The 21,918-nt window shown below is 30.9% G+C and overlaps 1 protein-coding gene and 2 pseudogenes across 1 annotated transcript; 1 reads left to right on the plus strand and 2 right to left on the minus strand.

Moving 5' to 3' along the window:
- Window positions 1–18,381, minus strand: part of LOC118055646 (uncharacterized) — a 49,318-nt pseudogene extending 30,937 nt beyond the window's left edge.
- On the plus strand, window positions 686–2,475 carry LOC118055640 (flavonol 7-O-beta-glucosyltransferase UGT74F1-like; annotated as a pseudogene).
- LOC118055647 (rust resistance kinase Lr10) lies at window positions 12,099–16,329 on the minus strand (the record flags this gene model as incomplete). Its single annotated transcript, XM_035067592.2, has 5 exons — window positions 12,099–13,339; window positions 14,839–14,937; window positions 15,518–15,562; window positions 16,091–16,120; window positions 16,287–16,329. Coding segments are annotated over 5 exons (1,350 nt in total), but the record flags the coding sequence as incomplete, so codon positions are not given.
- Window positions 18,382–21,918: the final 3,537 nt, after the last annotated feature.

Below are 21,918 nucleotides of genomic sequence, written 5' to 3' on the forward strand. Positions count from 1 at the left end.
TTTTTTATAAGATAAATTTAAAGGGTTCAAAATTAGATTATGACACTAAGCAATGACATTCATAGGTAGAGAACTTTATTGGTTTATATGCTTCTTAAAGAATCCCATGTCACTCTCAACACAACACCTTGCTTGCCTATAGGTTAATAACTTTCGAGCCCTTTCCTTGTCTTCCAATCTAGTTGAAGTGGATTATAACTTTATCTGGAAGAAATTTTTTAATGAAAACATTTAAGCTCATTACATTTCTACCAATGACAAGCTTTTGGTTCTTAATGCCATGTGACAAGCTTATGGTTCATTCTCTCACCATTAGCTTGAAGATCATGCTAGGATATCCTATGAACTTAGAGATCATGCTAGGATATCATGATATCATATCTCCCTAGTGATAAACCTATTGATATTTAACCAAGGCCCTTACTTCCTTTCAATTGTTAATCCTGAAGATCATGATATAATATTTCCCCTTGTGCTCCCTTTCTTCCTAAGTTTTCGAGCATGTCCTCTACATATTTTAGAACAATTTTTCAATTTGTTAATCCTTTATATTTAATTTTTATTTTTTTGATTATTTTTTTTATTTTTAATAATTTATAGAATTGGAATTCTTTTTTAATCTCACCCCTTTCAATTTTTTTTATTTTTTTTTCATATTCTTTTGATTACTATTCACTGTATTGTAATCTGCAGTATATGTCATCGTTGATAACGTGGAGAGTTCCTAACCATCCACTCACTTCCAAAAGACTCTTTTCACTATTGAAATGAATCAACAATGAGCCCTACGGAGAGGGTGAGAGAGATGGAAAAGATGGTCAATAGGAGCCATGTACTAGTAGTTCCATTGCCAGGCGCAGGCCACATAAATCCCATGCTGCAATTCTCTAGCCACGTCTGTTCTCCAAAGGGCTCAAAGTCACCTTCGTAATCACCAAATTCATATCCTCATCAATTGGTCCCATTCAACTCGATACCATATCAGATGGCTATGATGATGGATTTAATCAAGCTGGTAGCAGGGAACCCTATCTTTCAAGCCTACATGATGTTGGTCCAAAAACCCTATCAGATCTCATCAACAGATACCAAACCTCTTCAAGCCCTATCCATGCTGTAATATACGAGCCTTTCTTGGCTTGGGCTCTCGATGTGGCAAAGGATTTCGGGTTATTTTTTCTGCTTTTTTTACACAGGCTTGTGCTGTTGATCACATCTTTTACAATGTCTACCATGAAGCGTTAAAGATGCCAGTTTCTTCAACCCCTGTGTTGATCGAGGGATTACCACTACTGCTTGAGCTTCAAGACTTGCCAACATTTGTTGTTCTGCCAGAGTCAGTTTGCTAATTTGGACAAGGCTGATTGTATCCTCATCAACACTTTCTACAAGCTGGAGTGTGAGGTAGGCAATTTTGTACCGCATAATTGGACTTTAAAACTATTTGCACTTCTTTTACGGTTTCTGGTAAAATCTCATTCTCTTTCAATTTCCATCCCAAACCAATTAATTTCATCAATTCCATCCCAAATAATTGTGAATTGTAAATGATTAAAATTTGAAACTCTTAGCAGTAAAGGTAACAGAATCATGAATATTTAGAGATAAATAATTTGAACTTGTTGTGTTTTTATGTTATGTAAATTAAGGGTCCAAATCTCCACAAATATTTTGTTGTTCCTTCAGGTAGTGGATACAATGCCAAAAGTTTGCCCGTTATTGACAATTGGACCAACAATCCCATCAATATACTTGGACAAGAGTATTGATGATGAGGATGACTACGGTATTAGTCTCTGTGAAATAGACGCATCTCTTTCTATCAATTGGCTCAGCACTAAGCCCACTGCATCAGTTGTATATGTGTCCTTTGGTAGCTGTGCTACTCTAAGCAACAAGCAAATGGAGGAAATTGCATGGGGCTTAAAGAGGAGCAATTTTCACTTCTTGAGGGTGGTGATGGATTCTGAGAAAGGGAAGATCCCAGAAGGGTTTGTTGAAGAAGTGGAGAATAAGGGATTGCTAGTGAATTGGAGTCCTCAAGTGAAAGTGCTAGCAAATAAGGCTGTGGGATGTTTTTTCACACATTGCGGTTGGAACTCAACAATCGAGGCATTGGTGACAATGCCAGGATGGAGTGATCAACAAACGAATTCTAAACTCGTTGAAGATGCTTGGAAGGTGGGGGTCAGAGCTAAGGTTGATGAGCATGGAATTGTGAAAAGAGAAGAGATTGCCATTTGCAATCGAGGGAGATAGAGGCAGAGAAATGAAAATGAATTCCAAGAAATGGAAAGAGCTGGCTATCGAGGCTACGAGCGAAGGTGGAACTTCTGATACTAACATTAATGTACTGGTAGCTATGTTGAGAAGCACCAAATGATTTAAATTATGTCACCTTATGCACAGTGCATTTGTATTTTATTTTTTCTAGGAAATTAGAGTTAGAAAATAATAATAATTGAAACTCGTTAATCCAAATAAAGCAAATTATATAACTGATGAGATTATTTATCACCCACGATGGAAGATACTTTTGATTCTAATCTCTTCACAATAATGCACATGTATTGCCCTATGATTTGCTTGGGCATATATTTTGAAGACATTTATCTAGTTCAATCCAGGACGTGGACCTTCATATGTTTAGAAAAAAACAATTTGATGAGAAGGACAGAAATAGCAAGTATCCATCATTGCAGAATGATATTTTATTAAACTATTCCATCAATTTGGAACCAATCTTTGATGGAATAGTTTAATAAAATATCGTTGAGGCCTGCGTTCATATAAAAGAAGAAATCATCAAATTACTTGAGTTTTGAAGGTTTGCGTTGTCATTGAATACCTAATTGATTGAAATAAAGAACCGTAAGATCAAATAGGCCAACATGGAGAAAGTAACAAATATAAAGGACTGCCAAGGAAAGCAACAGTCAAGCAAACGAAAAAAGGCAAAACCACAGGACATGAACAAATCTCTGGCCCAGCTGAAATAAAAAAACTAGCTTGATAACCAAAACAGTACCACACTCCAGCAGCCAGGAAGGAAATGAAGATTCGAAGTTGTGTTTAATTGAGATATGAAGGAAATATGTATATAGCAAGAGCTTCAAGACACAAACATTAACACTTTCAGTAGAATCAATTTTCTTTCTTTTCGTTTTTTTCCCCTTTTTTTGTCGTTACAATGTACTGTTAAGATTGATTATACTACCTCTAGTAGTTTGAAAAAAAAAAAAAACAAAAATAGTTCAAAGCCACCAAGAGCTAACAAGAAGAAGAAAATATGTATGATCAATGGGAAGATATATATCTAGGCCAATTAACTTATAATAAACCCAGAACAAGATAAAGCTTTAAGCAATGTCACAACAACAAGACAATGGTCATGGATTTGCATAAAACACCTTCTTTTATCAAGTATAAAATAGAGAGATTTGTGCTGTTATGAAATCTATATTCAAATTAAGGTAAGCTGAGAGAGAGATAGAGCTAGAACAAAACGCACCGTATGAATCACAATATGTACTATCATAGTTGCAGTACTGGATCTCATTGACAGAATCACAACAAGCTGAGTACCAGGAAAGCTCAAATCCATATAACAAAATATTGTTAAGATTGATTATACTACCTCTAGTAGTTTGAAAAAAAAAAAAACAAAAATAGTTCAAAGCCACCAAGAGCTAACAAGAAGAAGAAAATATGTATGATCAATGGGAAGATATATATCTAGGCCAAATCCATATAACAAAATATCATGGACATCTCTGTAGGAAATATTGGTCATGTTTTCTGGCATAACAGATCCAGGGGCAGAATTGAGCAAAAATCGTTGCTTTTTGGGCCTTTGCCACATGCAATATGGTATAAAATAAGCCAATTATCTAGTAGTTAACCCAATAGTAAGAGTTTGGGACTAAAATGTTTGCTCCTCCTGAGATCTCATGTTCGAGCCTTGTGGTTGCTAATATTGATGATCAATAAAAATTTATATGGTCGTTAATTTCAAAGCTTGTGTAATTAGTCGAGAAGTACGTAAGCTGACTTGAATACATATATTAATAAAAATATAACAATAAATAAGCCGATTAAATATCTATAGTTGGATAGTTGTCAACATTGAAAGGAGTAAGCAGTAGGTAGCTAGTTCTTCGTCCCCAAAATTGTAAATGGAAATACCAGTAGGCCAACTTGTGGGAGGTCCTTAAACGATGTGCATATATAGTTGTTTTTTCGTTTTTAAACTGACAGACTTGGCATTCAAAATTCCAATTCATCCACCTCTCCTGTGGTGACTCGTGATGTGAGGCGTCCCAAAGTCTCTTTTCCTTCAATATTTTATTTATTTATGGAAGGTAGATTTGAATTATATAGTAAAAGTACGGTATAATTATACGTTATTAAATATAATTTTAAACTAAATTATTTAATTGAATTAAAATTTTATCACAAAATTTTAAAGATAATTTTTTTATATTGAGGTAAACTTTCAGGTGAATCGATGTTCAGTACGGGCTTGTAATATAAGTTAGAACAGACTATATAAATTTTATTATTTATTTTCTTTTGACTTATAGACTTTCTATTTTGATAAAAAAAAAAAATCTTTTTTCTACGAAGATGTGACAACTTGTTTTGGAAATTTTCTAATTTTACAAGGATCTTTAATGAGTTACAACATAATTTCTAAGTATGGTTAGAATTTATTAATGTTCTAAAATCATTTTCTTACAAGGAATTTTTATTCATCCTATTACACAAGGAAAAAAACGGGTGGTATTTAATAACATATTGATTTTTAGGATCATTGGGCAGATAAAGACTTATGATTTATGAGTTTTATTTTTTATTTTCTATAGCCCAAGGCTTTGTTTGAATTAGAGTTTGAGTTTATTAGTAAAGGTTTTTAGTTAATTTTTATAAGTGAATCAATTCAGCATATAATAATAGATCCATTAGGCTTAATTTCTCAAAACTATTTAAACATATGTAACTTAAATTTTAGCAGCTAATGATGAATAATACTTCTGAATTTTTTAATTTTAACGTGTGAGAGATTTTTGTATTTTTTTATTTTTGAACACATTGAATCTGTATAAAAATTTAACCTACTTTTGTGGTTTTATTCGACCCTTATTCCATTAGTGATGATGTTTTAAAATAAGTTTTTATTGTATCAAATCTATTTTGATTTTTTGAGATAAAATCTACAAAATGTGGCATAAAACAAAACTACTTTCTTCTTTCGACTAAAATTGGTACCTTTCATATTAAATTAGCATAAAATCTGGGTTTGCAAACATAAATGGAAAGGGTGATTTTTTTACCCATGTTTTGCTCCAATCACAGCTTAGATATGTTTGGCATTGTGTTTCAAAAGTGTTTTTTGAAAAAATTTAAATTTAAATTTTTATTTTGAATTAATATGTTTTTGATATTTTCAAATCATTTTAATGTGCTGATCTCAAAAATAATTTTTTAAAAAATAAAAAAAATATATTATTAACATATTTTTCTTAATGAAACAAATATTTTTCTTGTTCTTCAAAAGTAGTGTCGCACGTGTGCGGCGTCACGAAGATCATTCACTCTCAAGGAAAAATTATAAGGTTCTACCTGGCAAATGTGTAGAGAAAAAGAATTCTTGTCTCCTATCAGTGAAAAATTTGAATGGGAGTCGCCACCTACTATTCTAGTCACTAGGAACCCTAACTAGTCTTAGAGATTAGGTACGGAGACTAGTTGCGTAAAAGGAATGTATTAGCACCCCAAATACGCTCTACCTAAGGTAGGATGCATTGCTTTAATGTCTGATAAAATCTAAGATCTTGTTGTGGTTTCTATTTGTTAATATGTCTATGGTTCAAGAAAAGTTCTTCTTTGTAAGGAGATCCTTATTTTATCAGGTAAAAAACCTAATTGTTTTAAGTCGTCAAAATAAAATACCTTTTTAATATCAGGAATACGTTTTATGTATAAATTCATAAACCCTGATATTAAAACAAAAAAAAATAAAAACTTTATTGTTTTTGAAATTTTGACCAATGTTCTCTTGACTTTAATAAACAAGTTATTAAAATCAAAATGCATACTAAAACATTGTTTTTTTTTTTTTGATGTATGAAAAATACAATATGATTTTTAGCTTTGAGACACTTGGTCGTATGCACAAAATTTTTTTTCTCTTTTTTCAAATTTTTTTGTATTTCTGGAAGTTTTGACGAAAACCTGGTATTTTAATATCGGATTTTGTATTTTTAACAACATAAAATACAGATCGATATTAAGTTAAAAAAAAGACATAAATCAAAAGGTGAGCAAATCACAACATATTAAATATATATATATATATATATTTGAAATGGGCCGAACCAGGCCCAAATGCATGGGCTGGGCCGAACCTGGCCCATCTACGTGTGTGAACAATGCCCTCCACTGTTCACATGCTACGTGAACAATGGAGGCATGGCAGCAAAGGAGAAGAAGCGGGATAAAGAAGAAAGGGAGAAGGGCTGACCTGCGGTGGCATCGAGGCGGTGCTGATGGTGGCTCGCGGCAGCGGCGGTGGCTGGGAAGCTCGGTGGCAGCGGCTGCAATGCTTCTTCTTTTTCTGTGTAAAGACAGCAACCCCTGCATTTTCTTCTTCTCTTTTTTCTGTTTTTACTCTCGGTTCTCTCCTCTATATCCCTGTGCTTCTCCTCTTTCTCTCTCTATTCCTCTGTTTTTTTTTTTCTGTTCTTCTTCTTTCTCCTTCAGTTTTGTTCCTCTTTCGGTCTCCCCGACCTTCTCTGCTCTTCTCTCTTCCCTTTCCCCTCTTTTGTGTTCTCTCTCTTCTCTTGTTGTCTCTCTCTTGGTTTGTTTTTTTTTTTTGTTTTCTTCTTCCCTTTCTGTACACTCTCCTTTTTTTGGTCTTCCCCGTCCCCTGTTTTTATAGGCAAAAACAGGGAAAGGAGACGTGGCTGGGGCGACCATTGTGGTGCCGCCCTGAACTGCCCAAGGGGTACATCCCCTCCATTCTTCCACCACATGGCTAGCAAGTGGGTTGTCGGCGTCTTTTTGAGAGAGAGCTGGTGGTGGAACAGAGGAAAAAATCTTGTTCTTCCTCCCCTGCTTCGCACGTCCAGGGGAAGAAGACATGGGTGTCGTTCAAAACAACATTGTTTCAAGTTTTTTTTTTGTGAACAGTGCATGAAACGGATTTGTTTTTCCCAAAACACGTCGTTTTATTTAAATGGATTTTGGCGCCAAAACGCGTCATATTCAAAATCAATCCTTCAATTTGCGCGTGTTTTGCATTTTGGTCCTTGGTCTCGGATTTATTCTATTAAGTCCCTAATTGGCCATAAAACTTCAATATTTATGCAATTAAGCCTCTGATTTGACCAAGAACTTTAATTTGACCCAGAACTTTAATTTCTTCTAATTAAAGCCCAAATTAACTCCAAAAATCAATTTTTCTTGCAATCAAACTCTCCATAAATTCAATTAAACCTTCAATAAAATTTAATTGAGTCCATAAACATCTTCCTCAAATTGAATTTTCTTTGTCAACAGGGCTCTCATCAATCAATAAAATACTGCCAAATTTTAATCTTTGTATTTTAAAACCTCCTCAACCAATTTTTGACCATTTTTTGAGTGTTTTGAAATCCTTTTTCACTATCATTTTTTTTATATATAATATTTTTTGATTTATTATTATTTTGTATTTTATTATTTTTTGTCTGGGGATCCAAAAATGGGTTATAACAAGTAGTACCATCATCTTTCTAGGTATGTTCCCTTTTTTTTTTTTCTTAACAATTCAGCTTGCTTCCATGAATTCATTCCGCTTATGGGTGTTTTTGTTTGTATAAATAGAAGAATGACGAGAGAATGGAGTTGATTTCATTTTGCTATTGCAATGATTTTTTAAGAGATTTTTAGAAAAAGTTCCAATTTGATTAATCTAAGCTTGCATCTTGTTTGTTTCAAGTTGCAGTAGTTTCTTTGCTCTTCCTTCTTTCCTTCCACGCCTCTGGTTGCTGACTGAATTCGTGTTTAGGTTAATAGGGTCAGTAAAAGAGATGAGCTTTAGGGTTTTTGTATGACAATGGGCTAATGTGCGTCTTCTTTTTGGATCGTTCGGCTTCTAATTTGGGTCGTGTGTGATGGGCTATGGGCCAGGTAACGGGGTTGTGGGTTAGTGTTTTTAGGTTTCAATGTACAATAGGCTGGGCATAGACTTTCCTTGATACATATTGATGAGTTTTCGGCCATGGTTTTTATTATTTGGTCCGGTTTGTTTTGGGTTGCATTCAAGGGTTTGATGGGTTAGGGTCAAGCATACTCACGTTCAAGAGGGGGGGGGGGGACATCAAGTTTTATGTTAAGTTTTTTATCTTCCAAAAATAATCAGTTTTGTATATTCTATCATTGTAAAAAAACACAAAAAAAAAAAAGCATTTGTCTTCCTATTTTATAAGTTCAAAAAAAAGAAAGGCAAAACAATGTTTTTCATATTTCAGCATTCTATAAAAATACTTGTTTTAGTATAAAAATATAAATTTTTTTAAAAAATTGTTTTTGCATTTGAATAAAAATATTTGTATGTTATTTAAAAAAAATAAAATATTTGTGCATTTATATTTTAACTTAATGACAAGTTTATTAGTCATATTAAGTTTTTGTTAAAATCAAAAGGCTCATTAGACCGACATACCCAAATTTTAACAAAACAAACTTTGGTTTTTTTTTTTCTCAAATAAAAAAAATGTTTTTTGTTCTTTACTTGGTCTTCCAAAAATAATCATTTTTGTATATTCTATCATTGTTAAAAAAAGAAAAAAGCATTTGTCTTCCTAGTTTGTTTGTTAAAAAAATTAGAAGGCAAAAAAATATTTTTTATATTTTAGCATTCTATAAAAATACTTGTTTTAGTATAAAAATATAATTTTTTTAAAAAAAAATTGCATTCGCATCTGAATAAAAATGTTCTTATGTTATTTTAAAAAAAAATATATTTATGCATGCATATTTGAACTTAATGACAAGTTTATTAGTCATAATAAGTTTTTGTTAAAATCTAAAGGCTCATTAGACCGACATACCCAAAATTTAACAAAACAAACTTTTGTCTTTTTTTTTTTCTCAAATAAAACAATGTTTTTTGTTCTTTATTTTTTATGCTTAAAATAAATATACTCACAACAAACCATTACTTTGAAGACATTACATTAGAGTTGGAAGTGTTGATCTGAGTTGGGTTCGCTAAGCTTAATATAGGCACACTAATATATCCATAGATATAATTTGAGTTGTGATTAGGATTGATCAACTTAGAGTTGGTAATTCACTAAGTAATTGAGAGTGACAAAATTAACCAACTGGACTTTAAAATGGTTAGGTTTGAACCCTCAATAAAGAGTTTAATATATTGTGATGAACTCACCATCACCTTGTAAATAAATCATAATAGCATAGCATAACAAACTATTAGCAATGAAGACAAGATTGACAATGCAATCTATTTCAGTTTGGATGTTTCAGGGATGATATTATCTTTTCTTAGACTTAACATGTCCCTTGTCATAGACCTCTAAAGACTAGTTAAAGTTTTGAATAACTATAAGAGAGTACAAGTTATTTTTAATAAAATAAAATAAAAAGAAACAATGTCATAATGGAACAAACATTAAGTAATTTTAGAAATTCATATTTTAATGTGAGAACGATACATAACTAGTGTATATTGGATCCTTTGTAAGCCAGTTAATTGCAAGTTTTAACAAATATTGTAACTCATTTTTAGGTCCCCACACAAGAAAAGAGAAAATAAATATATAAAGATAATAATAAATAATAAATAAATTAATAAATAAATAATACAAAAAGATATCAATGAAAAGAGGATGCCAAAGCACTCAAAAAATGATCAAAAATTGGTTTAGGAGGTTCAAAATACAAATATTGAAATTTAACAGTATATCATTAACCGGTGAGAGCCCTATTGATTAAGAAAATTTTATTTGAGGAAGAAAAATACAAAATCAAATGTTGATAAACTCAATTAAATTTTATTTAAGGATTTCATTGAATTTATGGAGGGTTGATTGCAAAAAAAATATATGTTTTGATAGACCAAAGACCAAAATGCAAAACGCACACAAATTGAAGGATTGATGTGAAATCTGGCGCTTTGGTGCCAGTTTTCATTTAAATAAAATGGTGCATTTTAAGCAAAATGACGCCGTTTCATGCATAAAAAAAAAGGAGACGAAACGGTGCCATTTTGAGACAGCATTGTTTCTTCTTGTTCTTCCCCTGGACGTGTAGCAGGGGAAGAGAAGTTTTGTTGTCTTCCCCTTGTCTCTTCCTCCTACGTGCTTTAGAGCCGAAGTCAGACGCCACCCATCTCATGATGAGATGCTAGAGCAACCGTGCCCCGCAAGCGACGCCTCCATTGGCCACCGCTGTCGGCGCCAGGAAAGAGTGGGCAACGTGCGCACCATGCACGGGCAGCGATGGGACGGGGCAGGGTCAAGCTCGCTCCCCCTACCCCTATAAATACCACCCAAACTAGGGGAAAAAAGGAAGAGGAAAAGAGGAAAAACGGCAGAAAACGGGAGGGAAACCGAGAGAGAGAGAAACCGATAGTGTTGAGAGAGAAACGACCGAAACTGAGAAACACAAAAACAGGGGATATTAACTGGGAAACTGAGAGAGACAGACGGGGAGAAGGAAGAAAAGGAATAGAAGGGATAAACCGGCGGGGAAGAAAACACCGATTGGTGTCTCTCCACAGTGGAGAAGAAGCGTCGCTGCTGTCACTAGGTTTCATCGTTACCGCCACCGCCACCGCAGCGCCACCGAGAACAGTCACCAGCACCACCATCAGCTCAGCCATTCGAGATCATCGCCTTAGGTAAATTCCCTTCCCCTCCTCACGCCGGTCATTAATCATCTTCTTGCCTACAGAACGTGCACTGTGCACGTTCTACATGCAAGAAGAAAATAATTAGTCGGTTACTGTGCATGCGTCCAATAACAAGCTAATTAATTAACTGGTTATTGTGCTCATGCACAATAACCAGTCATGGTTTTTTTTTCCTTCTACAGCGGGCTGGAACATCAGCCCAGCCATGCCCACATGGTTGGGCTGAGTCCAACTCATTTTGCTTCGGGCTGGAACATCAACCCAGCCTATGCGGCTGGGCTGAGTCCAGCCCTGTTTTATGCGGACTGGAACATCAACCCAGCCCACGCGGCTGGGCTGAGTCCAGCCTTGTGGCTGAACCAATACAGGCCTAGCCCAGTCCATTTTATTTTATTTATTTATTTTTTGTTCTTGTGTGTTTTTTATTATATATATATTTTAAAATTGTGATTTTTCCACAGATTTTTCTACGTCATTTAGACTAAGATTGGTCTGTATTTTTATAGCATAAAATACAAATCCAATATTAAAAATACCCGATTTTCAAAAAAAGAACTTTTATCTTTAGGCATACAGCCAAGTCTCTCAAAGCTAAAAAAAAAAAACTCATATTTATATTTTTATACAACAAAGAAAACTTCAAAAAAAAAATATTATTTTAGCATGCATTTTGGCTTTAATAACCAGTTTATTAAAGTTATGAGAACTTGGCCAATATTTCAAAAAAATATTTTGTTTTGTTTTAATGTCTGGGATTATGAATTTATACGTAAAACGTATTTCCGATATTAAAAAGGTAGTCCTTTATAGATATTAGACCGGTTAGATTTTTACCCCAAAAGATAAGAACCTCCTTATTGAAGAGGGCTTTTCTTGAACCCTAGACGGACCAATATGATAAGACCTTAGAATTTTTTAGACAATAAAACAATGCAACTTACCTTAGCTAGGGCGTATTTGGGGAGCTAATACCTTTCCTTTATGCAACCAGTCTCCGTACCCAATCTCTAAGACCAGTTAGGCTTCTTAGTAAACAAAATACTAGGTGGCGACTCCCACTCTATTTTTCACCGCTAAGAGACAAAGAATTCCTTGTCTCACCATATTTTCCACAATAGATAGACTTACCACACTCGATGATGGGGGGTGGTGGGCGATCGTCGCGACGCTGCACGCGTGCGACAACAAACACGACTATCATCAAAATTCAGATAGTTAAGGTATTCAAAATTAACATATTACTTAAATAAACAAACATATAAGAGTATTTCTATCAACGACCAAATTAATATGAAGAATCAATGCTACAAACATTCGACGGATCTCTTAAACTTGTTGGATTAGCCATATTGATCCTATCATCATTTGATGTCTGTTGTGGAACGAGAAAAGGCTTAGGAGGCATTTGTAGAGATTCAATATCTGCTTCAAGCATCTGTACAACTCTATGCATCGATGGACGATCAATAGGCTTCAATTGTATGCACCATAATGCCACTATAGTCATCTTTTTTATTGTGTTCTTTTCCTGCTCTGTCGCTTGATCTTCAAGTATATCCTTTCCTTCATTAACCTGGTCATAAATCCATGAAGGGAAGTACATTTGACTTGAATGATCTGCCAATGCATTCAGATTTTTTCTTCTACCAACCATTTCCATCAACAACATCCCAAAACTATAGACATCAGCTTTGTAAGAGACGCCTCCGATACTTTTGTAAAATAACTCAGGAGCCATGTATCCTATCGTTCCTCTAGCCATAGTAAGGGACACAATGCTATTATTAGTTGGATATAATTTTGCAAGTCCAAAATCTGAGACTTTTGGAGTGAAATTTTCATCGAGAAGAATGTTGTGAGGCTTGATGTCAAAATGCAAAATTTGCATGTCACAACCTTGATGTAGATATTCAATGCCACGAGCCACCCCGAGAGAAATTTCATATATTTTCTGGTTGCTCAGCGGTATGGTACCTTGCTTAGAAAAAATATATCTTTCAAGAGATCCATTAGGCATGAACTCATATATAAGGGCATGCTTTGAGCCCTCAACAGTAAAGCCTATGAGTTGCACCACATTGCAATGGTGAATTCTTCCAATGGTTGCAACTTCATTGATAAATTCTTGCCCGTTACCTTTTTCTTTGCGCAAAATTTTTACAGCTGCAAAACGGCCACTACGAAGCTTTCCTTTGTACACCGAGCCATAACCTCCTTCACCTAACTTGTCATTGAATCCGTGAGTTATCTTTTTAATCTCCGAGTAAGAGTACCTTATAAGCGTGAGATTATGATCATGACTTTGCAAGAATTCTTCAATCTTACAATACATTGATAAATGCCTTCTTCGCCATTTATAGACCAATAAGGTTATGAGACATGGAAGCCCACAAATGAATAATAGTGTATGATATATCCCTGCATATAGACATTATAAGAACATTAATCAATTATGGAAACATATTATTTGTTATTAGATTGCCATGTAAATTTTTTTTCTAAATAAAATTATGATTCTTAATTCAAACATGTATCCACAAAAGCATCGATTTTTTTTAATTTGAAATTCTTATCACCAAATAAAATTTAATTGAGATTTAATTGATTTAAGGGAAAAATCAAAACATAAAAACATTTATATATATATATATATATATATATATATATATCAAGTTTTTCTTGCCAATATATGTTGTTTTCAAATTTTGTAATTTTATTCATGAACTTATAAAATATCTCTCTTTATTTCTTAGAACAACAATTAAAATGAGTCCTCAAAATTTAATTCATTTTTTTTAATTCCATCCTAATCCTCTATTTTTTAAACTCAGAGCTCTAATAAACAATGAAATAATTGTATATTTCACACCTCCATTCTTGATATTTTTAATATTATTTTTTTATTCGTTCAGTCCCTTTACTCTAGATATTTTTTAATATGATCCCTCTATTGTGATTTGATCAATGCTTCCATTAAATGTCAACACATGCCAAGAATATAGAATTTTACACCTATAATTTTTTTAAAAAAAGAATAATGAAACATTTTTATAAAATCAACAATTGAGAAATATTAGAAAAAATTTCAAATTTTGAAAATTGAGATAAATTTGAATAAAAAAATTAGATTGAAAAATGAAATTCACAAACCATTAGAAAAAAAAAAACACCATAGAGTATTGTAAATATTATTTTTTCATAACAGAGAAAAAGAGAAAAATAAAATATGTTAAGTCATTCTTTTCTATTTAAATTTTTTATTTTTTAATATTTAAAAAAAATTTAAATACTCCATTTCTTTTTTCTTACTAGATGCTTTGCAATTTATTTTTTCTATTTTTTTAATTGATAATTTTTTAGATATGCAAAAGATAATGGATGAAACCATTGAAGTACCAATACTTAGAGATAATATCGCACTTAATGGTTTTGAATCTTAATATACATTCATTGTCCATTTTAAAATTTCAATGAAGGGTTACAATTTATTTTTTTCCATTTTAATCTAGTATTTAATTTGTCTCTAAGAGTTTTTAGAGATTTTAAGTTTGATTTTTTTCCCTAATGTTTCCCATTTGTTTATTTTTTATAATTTGTATTATCTTTCTTTTATTTTTGGTAACTTGGCATTTTCTAAATTTTTGACACTTCTCCATATTTAATTGAAAATTGACATCCATTGCAAGAAAATAAGTAATTAGAATTGAATTGAGGAGTTTAAATTTGAAAGACTTATTTTTAACAATTTAAATGATGAAAATGAGCAAAAGGTAATGCATGGATGAAACTATTAAATATGTATCTCTCAGATTGATATTATCTTCTAAAGATTTTGCATCTTAATGATTTTGCATCTTAATATATACATACATTTAATGGTTCACAGTTATTCCAAGAAAGCAAAAGAGAACACTTACCGATGAACACAAGTAGCACAAGAAGGGTAATCAGCAAAACTATGAAAATGCTTAGTGCATCCGAAGAGATGGTCTTCGTTATATAAGAAGAATCAGGTCCTGCCAATTTTAGTTTCAACAAAATCCTAATTTGAAGAGAGAAACTAAAATTGTAATAATTATAACCAAGAATAGATAAGGACTAAAATAAGATTATATGGATAAACTTGCTAATAATCTCTATTAAATTTAAAAAAACTTCTATCTCAATGCTCTCATGCGCTAAACAATGCATGTATAATCATATGGAAATGTACGTAGTTTATACATCATATTTTAGCAATTGTAAGATTCTTTAATTAAATTATAATAACCTCTTATAAGGAAAATAAAATATTAAAAAAAAATTTCTATTTATACCCAATATATATGCATTAAACTTTTTTAAAACCATCCCTTCAAGAAATATTATTAAGGAATTTTGAATTGTAATAATTTTAACTTTTGTATGGTTTTTGTAATAATTTTATGATACTTCTAATTAAACTAATATATAATTAAGTATAATTATCTAAACTAACACCAAATATTTAGATTAACTCTTTGAACCGAATAAAAGAAAACTTTCACATCCATTTTTGTAAGAGAAAGATTGTAATTTAGCCTAAAATAAGACATGCATGAGCTAATTAATCCTCACCGTTTTTATAAAAGTTGAATTCCAATCGTGGTTGCCCTACAATAGCTGAAAAAGAGCAAAGTAAATAAGTGAAATATATATAAAAAAATATAAGTGAAAAGGCTACGAAAAGGGCATTATTTAAATCCTTTAGGATATATATATACATACATACATATATATATATATACATACATACATACATATATATATATACATACATACATACATATATATATATATACATACATATATATATATATATGTATGTTTTGTTTTCATATATCATAATTCACAAATAAATTTATTAGTAATACTCTTCTTAGAAAGTGTTATAATAAGATAAAATAAATTAACTCACCTGAGCTTCGATAAAATATCCACCAACTATATTCGTTATATATATATATATATATATGTGTGTGTGTGTGTGTGTGTGTGTGTGTGTGTGTGTGTTATATATATATGTATATATGTATGTTATATATGTATATATATGTATGTTTTGTTTTCATATATCATAATTCACAAATAAATTTATTAGTACTACTCTTCTTAGAAAGTGTTATAATAAGATAAAATAAATTAACTCACCTGAGCTTCGAAAAAATATCCAGCCGCCAACTATATTCATCAAAAAAGAAGAAGAAGAAAAGGTATTGTCACTTGTCAGTGTCTAAGATTTTGGTATACAAAAAAAATAAAGAAAATGCCTTTGAGATAAATGTATCAAATCTAATTTGTATATTCTTTTTTCAAAATTGAAGCATAATAAATAAAGACTCCTCACCTGGTAAATACCTATTTAGCGGCCATAAATCGATGACTACATTTCAAGGAAAAGATAACATTGCGTCAATATTCAGAATCTTATAATTCATAAATTTAACTGAAGGAAAGAGCATGAAAGTGTGTTTTGGTATTCAAATAACCTGATAGCTAGAAATAGAATTGAAGAGTTTAAAGCAAAATTAAGAAGAAATGTACTGAAAGATTATCGAATTGAATTCATTATTAACAGAGTGGATTATCATTCTGAGAGCTAATCATTTCAACAAATTCATATATTTTTAACGGCAAAACTTCTTAAATTTACTTTAAACTTAGCTAGAAATAGGCATCTATAGTGGATATCCTTACTTCATACTCGACCTTTCACCATCTTTCATGCAATTTTTCAAGATTTTAGGTAGAAAAGTTAGAGAGTTTACGTAATAGCAAAGTTTTCTAAAGATCTCTCTCTCCAATTCTTGAACCTTATTTAGGTTTTATGTTCAAGAATTTAGATAAATAGAAAAGTTCTTACCAAGGTAACGCAGTATATGATTAGTCAGAAAACCTGCAAGGAAAACAAACAAATAATAAAGAGACTAAGTAACACCGATATTACTTTTTATTGGGGAATATAAAATAATTATGCATTTTTGATTTAAAAAGGTTGAGGAATTGTATATAATATTTTAAATTATCATTACAAGGTGAAGGTCAGTTTAATATAATATATGGGGTGTAAAATTAAAATTATGATAGAGAAAATATTTTTTAAAAAAAAATTAATAAGGCTGTAAGAAAGAGGTAGAAGATTTTAAAATATGAGAGAGAGAGAGAGAGAGAAATTTCATATATAACTGTGGAGGGGGTGTTTAAAAATCAAGCCAAGTACTCTGGTCATTACCCATTATTGGATAATATATGTTAATGTTCCGGGTATTGGTAATAATAATAAAAATTAATTATTATTATTATTATTATTATTTCAAACAAAACAAACAGATTATAAAATAAAATAAATATGACAATCATGTTTATATTCGCATATTGATATAAAAAATATAACTGTGATGTGAAAGAGAGGTACTTACCTATTGCAATTTGGATTGGAGTACCGCTTAATCCTACATCTATATATATATAAAAAAGAAAGAGTTAAATTAATGAAATTAATTAAAATCCTTTTAAGAGAATAATTATGCAACTGATATGAATGAAAGAGCTAATAAGAGCTTAAGACAAACGGTAACGCATTATTTTCCTCTTTTTATCAGCGACCTGTGTGGGAGAGAGAGAGAGAGAGAGAGACGTACCGCAACGCATGCTTATCTCGGCTTCATCAAGGTTGCAGGGGTTCTCTTTCAGAAAATCACAACAGGCCCCAGACCATGAAAGATCAAACCCATATAGAATACTATCGCGGACATCTATATAGGAAATTACGATAAGTGAAAGGCGCTCGATACATCAAATTTACATGGCACGAATCCGATATGTCCCCCAAGGAAGAACCAATAAAGACATAGTTGGAATAACCCTCCATATTGTGGGAATTAAAAAGAGTACTACCATTTTTGCATGAAGAAGCATCCACAATATAGTTTGGAGGACTCGGTATTGGCTTTGGGCAACTTATAAAAATAAAACTTACAAGGAAACTTACACGATTATATGGAAGATAATCCCTGTTGTCAAAGAATTCCATGATTAAAGAATGATGAGGGATAGAGAAGCAATCATCCTTCTGAACATCAGCATCCACAAGTCGAATCGTGAAGTTGCTGTAATCGATTGCCTGAACGTAATATTTTACCGTCTTCTTCTTCAAGTATAAAGCTGGGCGGTTGTTTTCACAAGTAAGTTCATATTTTTTGTTGCCGCAACTTTTGGGATCGGTACTTAGTCGAAAAGGGAAGCTAATATTTTGGATGTTGCCACAAGAAGATGGAGCGCAGTAAACACTGTTCTTTCTAGCACTGCAACTCTGGTGACCGGCTAGGATGACTAGAAGAAGAAGGGCTGGGTATGCACCCAAAAGGTGCTTTGATATTCCACTCAACATTGAGAGAAAACTTGCAGGGAAATAAAAACAATGGTTTTGTTTTGTTACTCTGCCTGCATATATATATGTATTATGTGGTCTTGAGAACAATACTTTTTTATAAACAGGGTCCATCCTCATTCAATACAAAAGGGGATCGATCATGGGTCAAGTCGACGAATTAATAATTGCATGGTTACTACTGAAGCATTAGGAAATTACATGAGGAGTTCGCACCAAAGAAAAGGGGACGCCAACTTTGAATTTTATAAAAAAACACAGAAGGGGTACCCACCAATGAAAGTGAAGGCAGCTTTTACGACTTTGCAGCAATTACAAAATCAAGGTAGTGGTCGTCTTGGACCGTTCAGTCAATTAATATATGAACAGACTTTGACCTATATAAAATTATAAATAAAACACAGTGAAGAGCATAGTACTTTAATATTAGCAAAGACATGAGTCAGTTTAATTTTGCTTGTTGTTTTATTTTAATCTTTTTTTTCCTTTTAATTTCACACCAAATTAAATTGAATAAGTTTCAAATTATCATAAAAAACAAAACTTAAAGAAAGAGGATTGAAAAGTAAAACTAGAAAAATAATTACTTGCCTCACACAAAATTCATGACAATTTTTATTTTAATCCAAAATTTTATTTTATTTATTTTTGAGTTATTGTATTTGAGAGAAAAAAGAAAGTCGCTTGAAAAAAATAAAGAGAAAAAAAATAATAATTATTTGAGCTACCTTTTAGAGATGACACTTATCTTTCTTGATGTTTTTATTTGATAATGAAAGTTTGATAGTGATTATTGTTTTATTTAAACATTTTTTAGAAAAGAGATTGAGCTTTGTTTGAAGAATTTTAATTTTATTAATTTGCAGTTTTTTAAATGATTTTGAGGTTTTTTCGGGTTATTATATGATTTGAGGGAGTGTTTGTGGTGTTTTTAAGTGAAAAATAAATCAATCATTTTTATTATTTTAATCTTTTTTTATTATCCAAGAAAAATTATACATGTACTAAAAAGTAAAAGGAAATGGTGAATTCTAATAGAAATGATACAACTATATTTTTTTTCTTTTTTTGTTGTAGTGGGTATTGTAGTGATGAAAAATATATATATTTTTGGGTATTTTAGACATATTTTTGTTAGATTTTTTCTCTCTTTATACTTGGCATATTTAACATTTTAAATTTGACCTATTTAATTTATAAACATTTCTAGCACTGCAACTCTGGTGACCGGCTAGGATGACTAAAAGAAGAAGGGCTGGGTATGCACGGAAAAGGTGCTTTGATATTCCACTCAACATCGAGAGAAAACTTGCAGGGTAATAAAATAATGGTTTTGTTTTGTTACTCTGCCTGCATATATATATATTAACAAATACTCTAAAATGTGTAGGTTTTTCATTGTAGTAATTTTTATTTTTTTGCTTTTGTTTTTTTTTTTTTACATGTTTTTTTTTACCCAAATTGACTTTTTTCTTCTTCTTCTTCTTCTTCTTTTTTCAAAATTATCTTTTCTAATTTTTTTTTAAATATTGAGCTAGTTTAAAATTTAACTATGTAGTTTCTTTCTTTAAAAATATTGGTAAATTGCTATAATATTCTCATACATTTTTTTTATGATTTATTTATTCTTTTTTTTTCAAAATGGTTTTTGTAGATTTTTTTTTATATCAAGTTTGATTGAGAATTTAGTTTTGTAGTTTTTTTTAAAAAAATAATATGGATTGCTACAGTGTTTCCAACTAACATAGTTTTTGTTTTGCTGTAGTGTTTCCCCACATAGTTTTTAAAAAATTATCGTTTATCAAATTTATTTTTTCAATATTAAGCTGGTTGATAATCTAGCTTTAGCTTTCCCCACATGTTTTTTTTTTATTTTTTTTCTTTTTTTTCCAAAATTGTCATTTTTTACAAATATTTTTTTTGTTTTGTTTTTTTTTATAATTATTTTTGTTGATTTTATTTTTTACTATTGAGCTGGTTGAAAATTTAGTTTTTTTAGTTTTTTTTTATTTAAAACACTATAGCTTTCCCCACGTGTTTTTTTTTTTCGCTTTTGTTTCCTTTTTTAACATGTTTTTTTTTCATTTTTTTACCCAAAATTGACTCTCTTTTTTTTAATAGTCTTTGTCTATATATATATATATATATAATATATATATATATATTGAGTTGGTTGAGAACTTAGTTTTTGTAGTTTTTTTTTTTTAAAAAAAAAAAGCAATATGGATTGCTACAGTGTTTCTCATACATGGTTTTTGTTTGGCTGTAGTGTTTCCCCCACATGTTTTTTTTTTAAATTATCTTGTCAAATTTAATTTTTTCAATATTGAGTTGGTTGAGAATTTAAGCTTTAGCCTTTAGCTTTCCCCGAGTTTTTTTTTTTAATTTTAAATTTTTTTTCCCAAAATTGTCTTTCTTCTTTATATTGTTTTTCATAATTATTTTTTGTTGATTTTATTTTTTTAATTATTGAGCTGATTGAGAATTTAAGTTTTTTAATCTTTTTTATTTAAAACACTAGATTCCTACAGTGTTTTCTCTACATGGTTTTTTTATTAAATAATTTTTTTTTTTCAAGAATTATCTTTGTTGATTTTATTTGTTTCATATTAAGCTGATTAGAATTTAGCTTTGTAGTTATTTAAAACATTTGTAGATTGCTACAATGTTTTTCCCACATGATTTTTGCCATGCTAAACAATGTTTCCCCACATGTTTTTTTAGCGAGTGTTTTTTTTTCCAAATATTTTTTTGTCAAATATTTTTTTTTTCATACTGAGCCAGTTGACAATTTAGCTTTTTTTTTTTCTATAAATTTTTTTCTTAAAACATCGTTGATTGCTACAGTATTTTCCATATGATTTTTTTTTGTTACGTTTTTTTTTTTAAATTGTCTGTCGCTTTTATGTTTTTTAATATTGAGCTGGTTAAAAAATTACAACTGTTAGATTTTCTCATGAACACTATAAATTATTATAGTGTTTCCCTGCATTTTTTTTTCCTTTGTTTTTTTTTTTTTATATTTGTCAAAAATCAACTTTGTTGATTTTTTTTTAATATTGAGCTGATTGAGAATTATAATTGCAAATATTTCCTCACAAAACACTATAGATTGTTTTACAGTGTTTTTTTTAAATGATTTTAACATTGAGCTGGTTGAAAATTTAACTTTTAACTTTCCCTATATTTTTTTTTTTTTTTTTCATTTTTATAATTATTTGTTTTTGCTTTTTTTTCTTCCAAAATTATCATCTTCTTTTTTCATTTTTTTTTGTGTTTTTTGTTTTCATAATTGTTTTTGTCCATTTTGTTTTTTTAATATTGAGCTGGTTGAGAATATAGTTTTGTAGTTTTTTTTTTTAAAAATATTGTTGATGGTAAAGTTTTTTTTTAATATTGTTCATGGGTCAAGCTCGACGAATTAATAAATTGCATGGTTACTACTAAGCATTAGGAAATTACATTATGAGGAGTTCGCACCAAAGAAAAGGGGACGCCAACTTTTGAATTTTATAAAAAAAACACAGAAGGGTACCCAGTACCTCACCAATGAAAGTGAAGGCAGCTTTTACGACTTGCAGCAATTACA

Source organism: Populus alba, chromosome 3, assembly GCF_005239225.2.
Source record: "Populus alba chromosome 3, ASM523922v2, whole genome shotgun sequence".
Taxonomy (NCBI): domain Eukaryota; kingdom Viridiplantae; phylum Streptophyta; class Magnoliopsida; order Malpighiales; family Salicaceae; genus Populus; species Populus alba.